This window comes from Aptenodytes forsteri, unplaced genomic scaffold (genome assembly GCF_000699145.1).
Source record: "Aptenodytes forsteri isolate BGI_AS27 unplaced genomic scaffold, ASM69914v1 Scaffold277, whole genome shotgun sequence".
Lineage (NCBI taxonomy): Eukaryota > Metazoa > Chordata > Aves > Sphenisciformes > Spheniscidae > Aptenodytes > Aptenodytes forsteri.
Genome location: NW_008795561.1, coordinates 462,453 through 479,939, shown reverse-complemented (window position 1 = coordinate 479,939; position 17,487 = coordinate 462,453). Strand labels below are relative to the sequence as shown.

At 37.8% G+C, this 17,487-nt stretch overlaps 1 protein-coding gene across 1 annotated transcript in view; it reads left to right on the top strand.

Annotated features, from left to right (window-relative positions):
• ATXN10 (ataxin 10) overlaps positions 1-17,056 on the top strand; it is a 108,145-nt gene extending 91,089 nt beyond the window's left edge. The window contains exon 11 of the mRNA XM_009282234.2: positions 16,302-17,056. Coding sequence (XP_009280509.2) covers positions 16,302-16,489 — 188 coding nt within the window. The 3' untranslated portion in view covers positions 16,490-17,056. The remainder of the gene's footprint in view (positions 1-16,301) is intronic.
• The last annotated feature ends 431 nt before the right edge of the window (positions 17,057-17,487 follow it).

Here is a 17,487-nt window from a genome sequence, read left to right as displayed (position 1 = left end):
GATTCTCTCCCCCATCCCACCGGGGGGGAGTGAGCGAGCGGCTGCGTGGTGCTTAGTTGCCGACTGAGATTAAACCACGACAGTAGTAATCCTGCTGGTGTGTTCAGTGGGTGAGCTATTATTTTCTGTCATCTAATCATTAGCTCCTTGTAAGTTTCTGATAAGTGCATCTGGAAATCAGATGCCTTTCCTGTCTAGAGAAATCTCAGCTTTCTTATACTGAACACATGAAACAGGTTTTTTTAAATTAATTTGTCAGAAAAAGCTCACTTTTTAACAAATATCATAAAAAAAAAAAGGAAGTTGTGAAAATGTTACATATTCTCATAATTGTGTGCTGTAGAACATCATCTACGTATACACATCTCTTAAAAGGATGAAATAATGTAGGGACAGGTGATAGCAAAATATTAACGAGGTGGAGGAGCAATGGGTGTTAAGTATCCTGTGAGTTATTCACTTTGTTGCTTTATATGCAAGGTTTTTACATTCATCGCTGTTCCTATAGTTGGAGACCTGACAGTGTGTCTCTTGACGCACACCGAGTAGCAGAGTTATACTTCCATGGTCCGATTCTGGTAAGGGGCACTGCTGGGTGTGATGAGAAGGGCAGGGAAAGTTACCTTTCCTTAAAACAGAAGCGCAGCCCTGAGAAAACCTAGTAAGGAGTTTTGATCCCAAGTAACTCTTCCTTTGCTGGAAAGCCCAGCTGTGCAATGACTTTTAGAATTTCTTTCTAGGATCAATCCTTCATTTTAGCTGTTAGTAAAAGAGGATAAAGTTTGAGGCCTCCAAAGGGTAGAGTTGTAATTTACGATCTTGAATGAAATGAAAATAAAATACCACAGGAGCCTTTACTGCATTTTGGGCAATGTGGAACTTCTGACACCTTTTGATACAGGCTGACATTTTATGGTTGAACTATAAACTATTTACCAGAAGATAAAACTTTGATTACTTGGTTTTAAAGACTTACTAGACACCTCTTAATATGAGCTTTCACCACTGATCCATAGTGTACAGTATTCAGGTATATGAGAAAGTAGTAGCACTTGGGCAGAGGGGGGACCGGCCTGCTGTGATGAAGTTTGCTGTGTCAGCTTTTGGAGCACAGCTGCTGGCTACTACTCGGTTTATCGTTTTGACCTAGAGCTATTCCAGGTGCTCTTGGGCTACATGAAGTTAATGCTTCCCTGCTTCTCTCCTGCCTCTAATGTTCTTCATCTGCTGCGTTCTCAGCATGTCTTATGCAGGGAAGCAGAAGAGGAGTTTGCAGTTTGTATCTGTCTCTACTTTCACCTGCTTTGCAGCATATTCTGCTACTTCTAGACACCACAAACCAAGTCCTTAGTAGCATGTAGGTGCCTGACTCCATTGCATAACATTCCTCTGAAGAGATTCAACTGTTTTTCTCCTCTCTCTGTGCACCCAGTCCTGTCTGGCACAAATCCATTTTGTGATGCTTGTAAACCAGAGCAATGCTCTTACTAAGATTTGAAAGCCTACTTGCTCAAAATTGAAACATCCTAAAATTGTCTGCATTGTAACTTTGTGATCCAGAGTGAATATATTTCATCTCTTCTCTTTTCAAGGAAGATTAATTAAAAGGAAGTATTTAGGCAGCTCTTGAGCTGGCTGTTGAGAGAGTTGCTGAAATTCGAATATGATCACTCAGTGGTGCTGCAGTTTGCCAAGGTGATGTAGAAAGCTGCGAGGGACAGCTCGGTGTAGCTCTTCAGCCAGGGTTCCTTTGGGGAGTCATGTCCAGAAACTTCTCTTTACATTCTTGTTTCTAATGCCTGTTTTTGTGGTTTCAGGCTGTGTTACTCGGATTTCTCCTTGGATAAAGCTGACTGGAAAAAGTTTCATCCAGATTCCTTTTTTATAAGAACTTCTTAGATTTCTTAGTATAGTCTTTGTAGATGTACATTTTTGTTTGAGCTTTATCTGTTTCAGAGACACCCAAGCTCTACAGTTAAGGTGTTGTTATGTTTTCTACTGAAAACAGAGTTGATATACTGATTTTCTACATTTGAGTAACTGAGTTCTGCCTCCAAATTACACAAACAAAATTTTCCAAAGAAAAATGTAGCTTTTGTGATAAAAGTGATGGGATTCTTTTTCTGGATGGAAAAAAAAATAATTTCCCTAAAGTATGCAATTCATCAAGAGAAGCTGGACTGCCATGTTAGATGTTAGAAGAGCTCTTTATTACCTTTGAGAGGAGAAATCCTTTGATAAATCTTTTTATTTGTAGCGTATGGAAGCATACTGAAAGAGGAAATGGGTCTGCTCTTATCCTAAAATAAATTCCTTTGTAAACCTGTCATTACCTTAAAATTGCATCCTTTGAGGTCCTGAACAGTTCTGTAACGTGCGTAGAAATATCAGGAGGTTCATCACTTTTGAGGCTGCTAGCTGAAGTTCAACTGACATGTTTGCATTGCTTTAGCTTTTTAGGTTTGAATTAATCTTTCAGTGCCCAGTTTGGGAGAACTGTTATCTTGTCGAATTACGTCTCGGGCAGACTTGCATCTTTTACACTTATACTAACAAATAGTACTTTTTCCTTCAGGATATTTTATGAGTAAAAGTAACAAAAAAACCCTTGTTAGTAACAGACATGAAGATGATTATGGACAGTTAAGAATAAATTTTCTGTACCTCTTGCAAAGATTATTTGAATTAGTATTTTAAATTTTCAGCTACAGTAACTTTCCATGCTTCCAAGTAAATTCAATGGAGAAATGCTGAAAGATGCTAGATTTTCAGCTGCTAGCTGTCAGGCTTTTAGCACAGGGGAAAAGGTAAATAGAGTGAGACCGGGGAGATGCAGTTCATTATAGCCCTTGGGGTCTGAAGAGTTAAACTTCAGAGAAGGTTGAAGTCACTTTAACTTTTTCTATTCCCTTTAAATCTTCCATCTTGAATTGGCTGTATCCTAATCATAACTGTTCTTCTGTATTCAAAAGAAAAAAGGGTGTTTCAAAATGCAAGTGGACTTGTTTGCCTTTAGATTAAAGAGAGGTTCTTTCATGAGATAAGTTTTTGGTTTTGAAAATTCAGTTTCTTGTTCTGCTTCTGAAGAGTTGGGAGTGTTGTGCTTTACTTATGTAACCTGTGTTTAAAAACCAATAAATTAAACCTTCCACAGAATAGCAGAGTGGGTTGGAGATGCCTATCTGGATAATACCAGTAAAAAATTTACTCCAGATCCTGCTTTTCAGGTTATTTGGGTTGAAAAGGTGTTCTAAATTAAAATATCTTCTATTTTGCTCTCTGAGCCACCATCTCCCTCATCTCTGACAGGCTGTAGCATCAGACAAGAGCCCTTCTTTTTGTTCCTGACTTTCACCTCATCCTAAGCTCTTATTGCTCCTTCCAGCTTCATTTCTGACCTTTCACAGATTCCACTTGCTTAAGGCAAACATAAGGAGGGAGGCCAGCCCATTCTGATCAAAAGATTATTGACCCTAATCATACAAAAAAGGTGCTTACGAAAGACTTTAAATAAACTAACCAGTTTATTATTGAAGATTTTTCAGTTTACTTAAGTTGTGTTTTTTCGCTCCTTCCTAACATTTAGGTTCATGAGTAACACACAAAGATGTGCCTTCTCTTTTTTTTTTTTATTTTTTAATTTAATGGCTGTCCTTAAAAATATTTATTACTATTTTAGGGAAAAACATATTATCCAAAGTACTACAATGTAATAGCTGTTAGTTAAACTGGTAACACTTGAAAATCAGAAGTGAAATGCAGTTTTGAAGATGGAATATTCTTGTTTTTCCAGGATGCTTGCCAATCTTACCCTTTTGAGATTCTTATAGTAGGTCTCTTGATAAATTGATTTTATGAATGTCTGAATTTAATTGGAATGACCATATATGAGTGTCCATATTATATTAACCCCTAATCAAGCATGTTTTTCTGTTAGCTGAAAGTGCATACTTGAAGAAAAAATAGCCTGCTGTCTAGTGTGTGTACGTACAGACACATACAGATATTTATATATATGAGTAAACACCCAGCTGGCTATGTTTTAGGAGTAAGAATTTTCAGCATTTGTGAAAGGAAAACCTGTGGTTGCTGTGGATATCCATACACAGGCCCCTTAGTTTGAATAATGGATGAAAACGTAGAAAATATAAGTTAATTTTCAGATACTACTTCCCTAAGCTTCTTCTATTATATTCAGTCTGAAAGTCATCTGAGAGGTAGATTGAAAATACTTTTGACTTCATGGCAGCAGCAAGTATAATTGTGGTTCATGAAACTTCTGGCGAAAGCTAGAAGAAATCAAGTTGCTATGGTCTACAACAATGGCAGTTTGTTTTTGTGAGATGCCAGCAAAGGCTTTTGGGGGAGCTGACAGACATTTTATTTCTGAGTTACAGAGTGCAACCTAAAACAGGCCACATACTGTAAAAAAGCCTCACAGCTGAATAGAAGCCAGTAGAAAGCAAAAATAGGAGTGAGAGTGGACTTTTTAGAGTAAACCATCATACAGTTGAGCATTTTCACGTAAATGCGGCTATCTCATGTATGCTGGCAAGAAAATACAGCATAATGTTACATCAGTAATGGTTGCCTTTCTTTGGAAAGCTCAGTTTAGGCACTGCCAATGCATTTAGTAGTTTGAGGTGACCTATTTGATTCTGTATTTTCATTAGCAGACATAAAATCATGTTACTTCAGTGGATATGGTCAGCGCAAAGGACCTAGACTACTGAGGAAAACAGTAATGACCTCCTCGTGCCCAGTCGTGTTCTGCTCACTTGGAAGAAATTACCCTTTTCCTCATCCCATTGACACTTGCCTTGCTGCACAATTAAGTCCAAAGTCCAAATGGAAGTGTATTCTTTGGTAGATGACTAAAGTTTTGCATTATCACAGGTTGCTGCTGCTGCTGCAGCCCTTATCCTCGGACCCAGAGCACTATTAGAATCTTACTTTCTGTAAACCAGTACTGATTGTCACTATGACTTTAACAAAAAAGTAGATAGTAAGCTTTTAGTGACCCAGCAGTGGTTGAGGACGGCAGTGGAAGAATGGGACTTGTCAGCACAGGTAAAGAACAGAAATTTGTTGGCCTGAACCTTTAGGTTCCTAGTGCCAAAGACGATACAAAATATCAACTGAGTAGCAGCCAACTACCACAGATGGAGCTAGAATGAAAAAAATGGTCAAGAAACCACTATATTGCCATACTCCAATTCAGTCCAATCCAACTCCTACACGCTGAGAATTCGTCTCTAAAACCCTGGAGAGAGTGGAGGATTTTTGGTTCGTGGCATATGCACAAAACTTAGCTCCTTCTCTATCTTAAAATTCTATTCAGATGAACTGGTCAGACTAGAAACTGGAACAGGTACAAGTGTGGTTATTCATTGAGCAAGAACAGTCTCTGAGAGGGACTTATTTCTTCCACCTTATTCAGCAGACCAAAACCTATCCTGTTCCTGCAAGTTGCTGTGAATGCTTTGTAGCTATATTTTGTTAGACACTAATGGAGCCTAGGGGTCTGTATGGTTCACAAGGGAATCCCTCAGTGTTGTATGATACGGGGTTTTTTTAGCTGCAGTGGTGGGCCAGTTTCCCAAAATGATTCCCAAGATGCTTCAACCTTCTTGTTATTTCTCATGGTGAAAGGGGAAAAACACAGCTATTCCCAAACACTGCTTTTGGTTTTATTCGGGAAGGTCATCTGCCCACCAATGCCTATTTCTGTCACTATGCATCAGATCATATTTACACTCTTGAAAGAAGCATTGGAAGTAACTGCTCTTGTTCTTACAGAAGCATTAATGGACTAAAGAGGTCTGGATTTCATTCTAAGTAGGCTTTTTTCTATACAATATTGAGTAAGGTCTCCAAGGTGGGATTACTGTAAAGCTCTGAAGGGGGAGGAACTAGGTGCATGGTCTCTATTGAGAAGGGTACAGGAGGCATTCGTGTAATGCAATCCTATTTTAAGTCTCTCTTGACATTGGCTTCACATCTGAAGAGTTGGGATAATACAACTTCCATGTCTTAACCCATTGTTTATCTTTTCTCTATGTTGCAAACTCTTTGGAACAGAACTCACCTAAAGGTGAAGAACCAAGGGAAAAAACCTACCATGTCAGGATTAAGCATATTTGGTAGATTTAGCTTCTGACTCAGACTGCACTTCTGAAATGTTTGTTGTAAGAAAATGTTTACTTTAGAATGAAAAAAAAAAAAGTGAAGTTTTCTTGTGAGATATTCTACATCTACTAGCTATATCAGTAATCCACACTGTTCCCCAAGAACAAATTTTCTCTTGTCAAATACAAAGTTCTCCTTAACATGAAAAAGACTGAGACCACAGGAGGAATGCAGTGTGCAGTACAGGAAAAGATACTCGGGGAAATGAAAGCGCTGTCCCTTTTTTTTCTTCCAGAAATGACCACAGATTAAATTTCGTGTTTGGACATTTAACAAAATGATAATTCCTAATGGTGTATTTCAGGTTGCTGATTCCATAATTTCAGGATGATTAAAATACTGAAATTCAGAGTTTGGGGCGGCGGGGGGGGGCTATTAATGTTCTTGAGAGTATATGAATTATTAAAGCAAATTTGCAGAGATGGAAATATGAAGTCTATTCTTCAGTATCTCACTTCTACCCAGCTCCAGTAAGTGACAACTACCATCATTAAGAAACCTGTGTGATGTACAGGGTCCCTCTTAGAGCTGGAGAAAGTTTAACAGAGGTATACAGAATGCAAGAAGGCTCTTTCAAATGTTACATTATAATATTTCTAATCCCTTGAGAAGAGTAATCTCTGTAGGCACCAACTCATGCATGTAAAAGTGAGGAATTAAAGTTAATAACTCTATTTCTAAACCAAATATTGTCATATTTGTCCTCTGCCCTAATCCTCTCGGTGGATTTAAATCCATGACAGGCTTGAATTCTTGAAAGAAAGCAGATCTTTAGTTACCAGGAGCACCAAAAAAAAAAAAAGAAACTGAGAAAATATAATATTTCACTGCTTTTATAGCTCAAGAGCTTGCTTGATTTTTCTGTAGACTTTCTTTTGAAAAATTCCCCTCTGGGCTGAGACGGAGCACTAGAAATTTGAGACCCAAAGGTTTTTGTTTTTTTTAAATAAAGCTAGGAGTGGTTCAAAAATATTGTTGAGAATGGAATGCCTTCTACAACCGCCTTATCATATTTCAGTCCGTCTTCTTGACATTGTTTCTTGCATGCCTCCAAAGAATATTCAGATGTCATATGGCCAATGCTTTGCATAATATCTTTATTCTGACATTTTTCTGTTGTCCCATTTTTGGTCTCTATTATTAAAACAATCTGTAACTTCAGCTGATGAATGCATTGTCCTATGTAGCTCCTTCCTGATCCTTAAATCGTTTTCCCTCACTTCCCCAGATCTTTGTTTAGACTTTGTTCTTTCTATTTCCAAAATGGTTTCCAAAATCCAACCTTTCCTTTCTCACTAAGGATATGTTTGCAGTCCATTCCACTGACCTTGTTGATTTGTTCTTGTCTCTTGGTGTTCTGAGATTTCTTCAAGGAGATGCAACCATTTCCTGAAATTGTAGAAGATATAATTGTGGCTAATGGCTATTTTACAAAACATGGGAGAAAAACCTTAGTTGGTTATAATTTAGTTGCATCTTTCAAAACACCCATTTGTTTAACCGTTGTTATTTTTGGATGCACACTGGGCATCATCTGGTGTCTATGAGACTGGAACTGGAGTTTCATTTACCTTCGTTGTTTTGATTATTTGTCATGAAGTGACGTTTGAAATTACCAAAAAGAGCAGGGGTGGGAGTTATGCCACATAAGTAATTCAGAGACCCTGAGTCAATAAAATACTCAAGTACAATGCTGATAGATAAGATGGCATACAGATCCTTGTTGAATCTATATAAATAGCTTAATCTCCAGAGATTATAAATAGAAAAAGAGCTTCTGTCCAGATTGTGAGTCAGCTTATCATGCCATCTACCTTAGAGTGATGATTTGTAATTAGCTTGACCACATCTCAGATATTAACTAGGTTGGGTTTTTGAGTCTAGTGCCAAATTTTTGAAAGTTTTATTTGACTTCTGTAATTTCCATTTTAAAGTGATTTGGAAAAGCTGTTTATTTCTATCTGTATGCATATAAATGCACATGACTATATTTCTGTGTGTAGGTGGATCTTTTTTCTTTACATGTCCAAGGAAATTTAAAATGACTATGGTCTGCCTGATATCTAATCAGTTTGTGAACACAATTACCATCCCCCTATGCTTTAGTGCTTTACATCTCAATGTTTGCGGTAGGTTTTAATAGTAATTTGATACACGAGTTTCAACTTAATGGAATTTTGCATTTTTTTCTGTACCTGGAAAAAGAAGATAAGCTAAGGCATTTTTAACAGTTAGGTAACAGCAATTGAAGCTTTTGCTTTTTAACGTAACAACCTGCTAACTCTCTGGTACCTCTTATAGATAACTAAGGTTTAGTTGTCATGAATTCTTAAAATGGGATTAGCGTAATAGAAGGGACTGTAAAAACAGACTATTGTAACTGTGGAGCATTAGCTTGAGATTGATCAAGAGTGTGATTCTTTCTGTTTTAAAACCAGATGATTTATAGTTACTCATAAATTACGGGTTTCTATTAAAAATGAAAGTCATAATTTCAAAAAAAATTGGCAGCCTAAGCAGCGAAAATGAATGTGTCATATTCATGGTTTTAAGCTAGTATTACAAGTCTGAGTATAGGAAAAAGTAAAACAAACTAGAGGTTATGGCTTAATTTTTTTTAAAGTTCTGTAAGTTTTGGCATAAGAGACATTATAATAAAAATAGCCTGACATAGCTAAGCATGTACTATGGCTTTTGTAGCTCTGGAGTACTTGACCGAAGTTCTGTGTTTCATTTCATAGTACACCAAGGTGTGTTGGCACTGTGCTTTTAAATCCCACAGAGCATGAAAGGAGGCACATAGAATATGGATTAAATGTTGTTTAGCTGGCAGACATTAAAAACTAATAGCAATCCGGGTATATAATACTGTTCAGTGGTGTCTTGTGTAATCTGTTAACCTAGAAATACGAGTGATCTGGGGAGAAAAATCCCCACATTGCCCTAGGTAAGAAATGTCTTAGTAACCCAAATTGCTGAAGTAGTAAACAGCACTTTAATAAACATTGGGTACCATTTAGCTGGACGTCACAGAAGTGAGTATGTAGTTAAAAACAGTCAAGCCTTGGAACTAAGAATGAGCCTCATTATTTGGGTCTGGGTGTCAGAATTAGACAGTGCTGAAAATGTGTTTCTGAGTAACCTGGAGAAAGAGCTGGGACGACTCTTGCAGGAGTGTAGCTGGGAGTGAGAGGGCAGCTGAGTGTTGTGAGCTTTTCTTTTTCGCTTTTTCTGAATTATTAATAGCCAGAAGGAGCTGGCAACTGCATTGTATCTGTAATCAGCCATATAGCAAACTTTGGAAGAATTTGTTACGTAGCTCTGGTGCCTATGCTTCAAAAGGGATGCTGAAAAACACAAATGGAGGGAAGAATTATGCAAAGCTTGGAACATCTCCCTCAGCTTCTCTCTTTAGTTCATGCAAAAGATGCTTACCAAGTGCCTTGATTATGATCTGTGAATTTTTTTTTTAAAATCTGTAATGAAAATCAGTGCTTGGAAACAATTCTAAACAAATCTAAACCAGAAATAAATCACAGGCTGTAATGATTGAGATATTTACACACTGGAACAGTTTATTTAGGGACACAGTGAAATCTCCCGGTCAAGATTGGATGTCTTTCAAAAAAAGGTGTGAAAATGTCTTGTACATGAAACAGTATTGAGAGGCTTGATTTCAAGAGTGACTGACCTTTGATCGTCTGTGTTCTGTGCAGAACTGTTGGGCAAAAGAGGTATAATCATCCATTCTGGTCTTAAAGTATATTTGCTGGCCACAGATACTTAAATGGGCAAACTTTCACTGAAAGTTATACATAAGATATAACATGCTTGTCTGATTATGCAGAAGATATCAGTCCCATTTTAAAGAAACCTGTATCCCACAAGGCACACTGTAGGAGATGGATTCATCATTGCAGATGATAGGTAGGACGTTCAGAGACTGGTATAAATGCAGGTAGCCAGAAAGATGGTGTTTGTCTGCTAGAGGAAGAGATAACTACTGGTGTGGGAGGTTAGTGAAGGTGTGGGAACTGGAAAAAAATATTTAATGTAGAATTATTTTCTGCTATGGATGTTTCCTGATTTCTGTAGGCTGTGAATTACAGAGAATGTTGCCTTAGTATTGAAACTATTTTGATTACTTTAAACTGAGAGTAGTCTTGCCCGTTTGTCTATTCTGAGATGGTGTCATTTGAGATCTTTCTCTGGCAAAGCAATGTTCTTCTACAGAGTGGAATTCGAGCTGCAAACCCCAGTTCGGGGTTTTGGGGATAGGCTTTCTGTCTTTACCAAAATATTTTGTGGAGGCAAATTTGTATGGGGAGTGCTTGCAGTAAGCATCAGCAGCCCACCCTAGTCTTCCTGTCCCAGTAAGGAGTAGGAAAGTGCTGGCTGCAGGCACCTTATTTCATGCACGTCCAGTGAAGCTTTGCTGCCACGTAGTGGTGGAGATTGAAGCTTGTTTGGCGGTGGATGGTCCAACCCTCCTACTGATCTCTTGGACCAGGTACCTGTAGCAGAAATGAACCTGTGCTTTAGGTTCCCCGGTGTTACAAATCTTATCCCTAAAAAGTGTGATCAGGAATAAATGCCTCTTCCAGCATCCAATGGTGCCTCTCCATTTTGGAGGCTTCTAGGTTAGAGCAGTTGTGCTGTGTCTGCTCTGCAAGAGCTAGGTCAAGCAGGGGAAGGAAGAACATTCCCGGCTGATAACGACACTGCCTGTTTCTAGCCTTTAAACCCAGAATGTGGTGACTGCAATAATAGATGATAATAGCTGATATGGAATAAATAAAAATAGGGCAACCAAAATATTTTCGACCTTTTTATTCTAACTTCTAGGCAGAGTATTTTAAGTTTGTACAGGCTGAATTTCTGAAGTTTTCTGGTGCTGATAATTTAATGTCGGGAATAAATAGAATCCAAAATTTTAATTCTAAAAATATGAATTAGCTTCTTTAAAATAAGTAAATAAATTAAGATAATACATTTAGTTTTTTACATTTTCTGTGATTACTTTTTTGGTTACGTCTTAAACAGAAGTAAAAGTTATGTAAAAAAGGTAAAGGAGGATTTGTAAGGAATTGCTATCGTTTTATAGAGCTTCTAGGACTTCATAAAACTACTAAAAGCCCCAACAGGAAGAAACTTGTAGAGCTTTGTAAGCAATTTGGCTGACTGTGAGGGACCAAAATCCTGACTGTCTACTACGTGTGGTCAATCACGACACATTGATCTTCTGAACTGTGAATAACAGTTGTGGTAGCTGTCTAGAGACCTCTTTTAATGGTGAGAAGAATTATCTTCAAGTGGCTGTGAAACAAAAGTACTTAAAAGGACTGAAAGACTTGAAGGGGAAATAGTTTATGTTTTTTCAGTGTGGTCCAGCCAGGCCTGTAAGTGGAAATGATTCTTCTAACGTGACGCTTTAGTATTTCATTTCTGTCTACAGAAGTTTTAGTGATAATTGGATTACTTGTTGAAGACCAGAAAGAAATGTAATTAACAAGAATTGTATTTTCATTTTCTCTGGTTTTTAGCCCTATAGACCTGTTCCAGAAAAGCTCTTAGAGAAGTTGGGTGGCTTTAGCTGTTGCATAAACAGCCCGTTTGACTAGGGTTCCAAGCCGTGTGAGTTGTCTCTCTTGATAAGGTTTTGTATCTCTTCCTATATTTGATTGAAATGAAGTTAATATTTAAATAGTAAAAAATCTGATTTAAATGAGGTACTAGAATTGGACAAAGAATATCCTCTTTTTCTCATTAGGCCAAATGACTCTTAAGGAAGAGAGTTTCCTAAGTAATCATTTAATTATTGAAAATAACTGTAGTGCAGGAAATGGTCTAACAAAAAAAAAAAAGTATCTACGCTAGGTAATAAATCAAACTCCCCAGCAAGGATGTTATAATAAATATCAAGGGGACTTAAGAAAACAGATGTACGTATTTCATTCTCCTTGTCACCACTCTTCAGTATCCTACATTAGTTAATGATAATACTTAAGTTTTAAAACTTAAGTTACTTGCCTTTTTCAAGCAACATACTTTCAACATTACTTATGCATTGCTGTATATCTACGTCGTCAGATTCAGACCTCATTAATAATTATGTCTACTGTCTTTCATCCATAGAATCCAAATTGTTTTATAGAACAATTCATAGAGGTCCTGATGGCTGCAATAGACTTGCCAATAACATTTAGTCCAAATTGGACCTCCTAATATGAGAATGCAAAGCTGGAATACTCTCTTTGGGAAATGGTTTGTAAGTCCTCCTCTCCAGTAATGTATCGCAATAGGATATTGGTTAGCCACTCCTGACAGTATGTGGCTGTATTTTCACAAGTCATTAAACTTATTAAAAAATCACTGTGCTGTTGCTAGCATTGACTCTAGCAACCTCTTGTAGCAGAATCCATATGAAAAGAAACAAGAGAATTGTGAAAAGTTCCCTTTGCAATCAATGGCAAAAGTTCCACAGGTTTTAGTGGCATAGATTTTCATGGTTTATGTTGATTCCAGATAGTAAAATTTTTCATCCTTTAGGGCAGATTGCTAGCGCATCTTCTCCACCTCTCTTCCTTTCTCCCCATACTCCCCCCTCCGTGGCAATTGAAGTTACAACCCAGCGGAGTTTAGATGATAAATTTTAAATTGCTGTATGAAGATGTTACACAAGTATGGAACACAGGGCAAGTTGATACAGTTTTGTTATTGTTTGTATAAGTCAAAATAAGATAGGAATCCCATAGCATACAGTACTGAAGGATTTTGAAAAAAAGTTGCTATAAATGCATACAAGTGTTTGCTTTCATTCCCTAAACACAGGTGGTCTAGTAATGAAGCTCCTGCAAAATAAAATTAAATTTTTTCTTTCTTTTGTATGCACTCTGCACTGTGACAGAGAAATTGTAATCTTCACTTGTCTATAATATTAATTAATTTGAGAGTGCAGTATCTCCTGTTGGAAAAACCGAGAGAGATCTATGCAATCAGATCTGCTGTGCTTGCTGCATTTCTTTTCTTCTATGCAGTTTCACAACAAACAGGCTCATGCTCTTATTTGTAGTAACTATGGAAACTTTAGAAGCTCTTTTTCTAAAGCTGAGCATACAATAAAGTGCTTAAAGTGTTGGTAGGATTAGAGACTCTAGAATATGTTTAATTTTCTCTCTGTGTCTCTATCTTTGGAGAGGAGCAAGAGGGTAATGTGAATATTAGCTGGGGACTAGCTTTAATCTCTGCTGACACTTAAGTCTGTCTAGGTCTGCACACAGCCATCCAAAGGTCTTAGCCCCACACAGCATGCGAACAAGGGAAATCATGCATATTCATGACTGAATTTACAATGGAAAACCTACATACAGAAAGGAGTTTTTGAATGAGTGAAAACGTTATTGAAACCATTTTGCAGCTTCAGCTACAGTAGTCAATAATGATAAATGCCATAATGATGATAGAGTTCATAAGAGAATGGGAATGTCTTAGATATTATGTAAGCATGAATGGATATGATAATAGGAAAACATCATTTGCTGTGGGGTTTAGCAGTGTTTTTGTGTTGAAGGACATAAAGATGATGGTAACAGGATTATTCCCAAGGCTAATACAAAAAAAAAAAAAATTCTGAGAGTACTTTTTTCTCTGTGTGGCACTTTGCGTGATTGAGAACTGTCACTCTTTGAAAATTACTTTTATTTTTTTAGGAGGTATTCTTTTATGCAAGCGCTGTATTTTGTGCAGAGCTGTGTTTTAGGAACACAACAAGAGAAGTCTGCTCCTCATCCCAGGAGCAGAGCCAGGGAGGGTGGTAGCATGTTTCTCACAGTCCATTGGGAGAACTTCATGTTACTTTCTGGCACTCGTGAAATGCCCTAAATCAGACCTCAGAAAGATCTGCTAGGTATCAGCCTTTGTTCATCTGCATTCATCAGCTTGCATACTTTACTATTCTGAAATTTATTCTCACCATTGGAGCTGATGGGTGAGATTCTGCTCATATATGATTTTATTTCTTTGGTATTGTATTGTTGTTTTATATACTCAAACGTTATCTTCAGTGGAAATATTCAGTTTATGTAACTTAAATGTAGCTTGGCACTTGTCTTTTCACTTAACTATAGTGGTGATGCACTGACAGGAGAGAATACATTTATATTCTCTGTCATGTTCACCTGTTAAGGCTTTGATGTGATACATAATTATTATTTTTTTTTAACTTCTCTCCTCTGTCATTACCTCATGCCAGAATTTTTTGAATGAAGGAGGTGTGCAGCATGTTTCCTGACAAAGTCTGAAGAACTCTGTCAGAAAAAAGCCCTATAGTTGTTACTGCTTTGCTGTTTTGGATTTTCAGTTCTGGGCTGCTTGAATGTGAAAATAAATATAAACTGCTGTTGAAAGGCAGGGGGCTGTTTCAGCGGTGCATGCCAGTGCAGGATTGTTCCCTAGCATGTATGTTTCCTGTGATGTTTGTCCAGGCAAACTTCATCTAAACCTTTCTCTCTCTGTTGAGGATTCCTCATGTGCTTTTTATTTCAGTCCCTTCTCTATTCTCTTTTGGCATCTAAGTAGCGCTGTGGTTAGGTATGGTCATAGACTTTTTTTTTTTTGTCTCCTGTATTCCCAGTTTATTACTTCCCCTCTCTTAAAATGTAAGCTTGTGAAGGCGGGACCTAGTCTTATATTAAGAAAGCTGCTTCTGCTGTGTGCTGTTGTTCATCCACATTTCCTGGTGCATCCAACAACCCAGCATGAAAGACTGCCTCTGCTGAAAGTGTGTAAGCCTAAGCGGTAGTTGGAGGTGGCAGCAAGGTAGGCACAACAGCCAGTGCAAGGTGCACAGAGAAAATGGCAAGACTGCTACTGTAAGAATGTGCATGTAGTGGTACAGGATTTTCCAAATGCTGTCATAATAGATTGTGTAAGAAAGTCCAGTTCCTGTATTTTATTGTTTTGGCTGAAGTTCCCGTCTTCCACAAGTGTGGAGTTTTCCCCTCCAGTCACCCCCTGGCAAATGCCCATAAGAACACTATCTTATCTCTGTGCTTAGGCACTGTCCAACCCAAAAGACGTCAAGGAGATGAGTAAATTATGCATATTCTTCTACTGGATGTGAAGCTACATGTAGTAAATAATTGGTGCCCTGCAGGCAAAAAGCACTTTTGTGTGATTCAGAATGGCTTGCCTCCCGTTTGGGTGACTTGGGAAAGATTATATCATAACATAGCTTTTCAGCTGCAGAATTGGGGCTAACATCTCTGACGCTTCATAAAATGAACACTGTAGTTCACTTGGAAGATGCCTGACTGATAATCCTGGGAATTTAAATCCTTCGTCTATGGCCCTGACATGTGCCTCAATCCTGGCCTCAAGGGACCACCTTAGAAGGTGAATGAGTTGCAGCTTGTGCCCATTTAAACATGAGCAGGAGCTACCTGCTGGTGATCTTACTGTCTGTTCTGTTGGCAAGTTTGTAGAAGCACCCAGGCACAAAGAACTGAGTTTAGGTAACATTAAGTATTTTTAAGTGTCTCCCACATTATTTGTGCCATTTTCAGTTGTTAACCTGGATAAGATGTGTTTCTCTTTTACTACATTTCTTCAACTTGTACAGTGAAAATAATAGTTGTTTTCTTTCTTGTACCTGGTTTACAGCTCATTTTATTTGCCAGTTCTTGGAAGTGTAGTATTGAAGTGTTCGGATCGTAAACACAGTGACTGACTTTTTTTTTTAATCTCACTAGGAAGATCATTGGAACATTTCAATTAACTGTAATTTTGGTTTAAAACAATATGTCCTTTTAATTCCTGCAGTTCCTTTGTGTTATGTTTGGTTTTTTTAATTCAAGATAAAACCTAGTAAACTTGCCTGAAGTTAATGGACATACCTCATTTAAACTTAAATTACCTCATATGCAAGTATTTGCAGGTTCAGAGTCAGTACCTGTAAATGTCTTACTTTTTCTAACCCTTGATTTCTACTGTTTTTCTGGGTTTGAGGGATTGGGGGAAGGGGGGGCGGCAGGGGGAGGGGAATGCAGTAATAAATTAGAATAAGCATTGCTTCATCTTTAAATAGATAAATGATCCTTAACTTTGTTCAACAGTTGTGAACCAGTGGGCAGTATATGCTATCCGAAATCTCACTGAACAGAATGAGAGAAACCAAGAGCTTATTGCGCAGATGGAGGAGAAGGGGCTGGCAGACAATTGTGCCCTTGAGAGTATGGGTTTAGAGACAGAGAAACGAGATGACAAGTTAATTCTGAGATCTGTCAGGAAAAAGCCCTCGTGAACAAAAAATTAAGAACAGTCAAATCATTAAAAGAGGATTTCTCTTTTAACATATTTTTCCCTGCTCAGGCAATCAAGATTTCTTCAGTTTTAGTTCCAGTCTGCTGGAAGTGTTACATTCATTCTCAGAAAAACTGCCAAATGATACTTCTGCCTCACTGTTGTAAACAAAAGGACACCTATGCATTTTCTAAATACCTAGGTAAATTAACCTATGGAAAAAATCCTTCTTTTCGGATGGTTGAAATTGCATTACTTTCTTGTTTTGTTAGTAGAAAGATGTCATGCGTGCAGTATTGTGTTGTTATAATTTCCATTGCTGAACCTGGAGTTAACTATCATTAAAAACTCAACAAAGAAATAACTGCTTTGCAGTCTGCCTTCTCCATTTAAAAGATCTATGCTGAGTCAGGGCTAAACAATGGAAGTTACTCGTTTTCAATCATAGTGCTTAAATATCTCTGCTTATATAAGGATCAGTGGAACACTGGATGTACATAAATAGTGAATTAAACACAACATGCCTTCTGTGTATTTAAATTATTAGTAAATTGTCTTTTCTACCTTGTTACCTTTCAGTCTTCATGACAAGTATATTAAAGACAAAGCTGAAGCTGTTGTGGCAACAGATGCTACATTCCTTTGCACTGGGGCATGTCTCTGTTTTGGAGACTTGGGTGTTTGTTTGAATTTTATTTGTTCCTTTGGATGGTAAGTCAGCCCACTTTCCTTTTATTTTGCACTTCTCATGGGTTTTCTGAACTCTGGCAGACTGCTGAAGAGGTAGTTTCTCACTGTGATTAATTCTAGCAGTTTCTTTTCACCCCTCTGCCTTTCCAAAACATTGACAAAACTCATTTCCAGTTAATTAATTCAAGAGAGGCAGAAGAATGGAAGGCCCTGCCTCTTCATTTTGGGTACCCTCCTATATTGTTGTTGGACCCTGCCACTGTGGAATGTGGCATGAATGAGATGGGGGAGAAGGGGGGTGATGAAAGG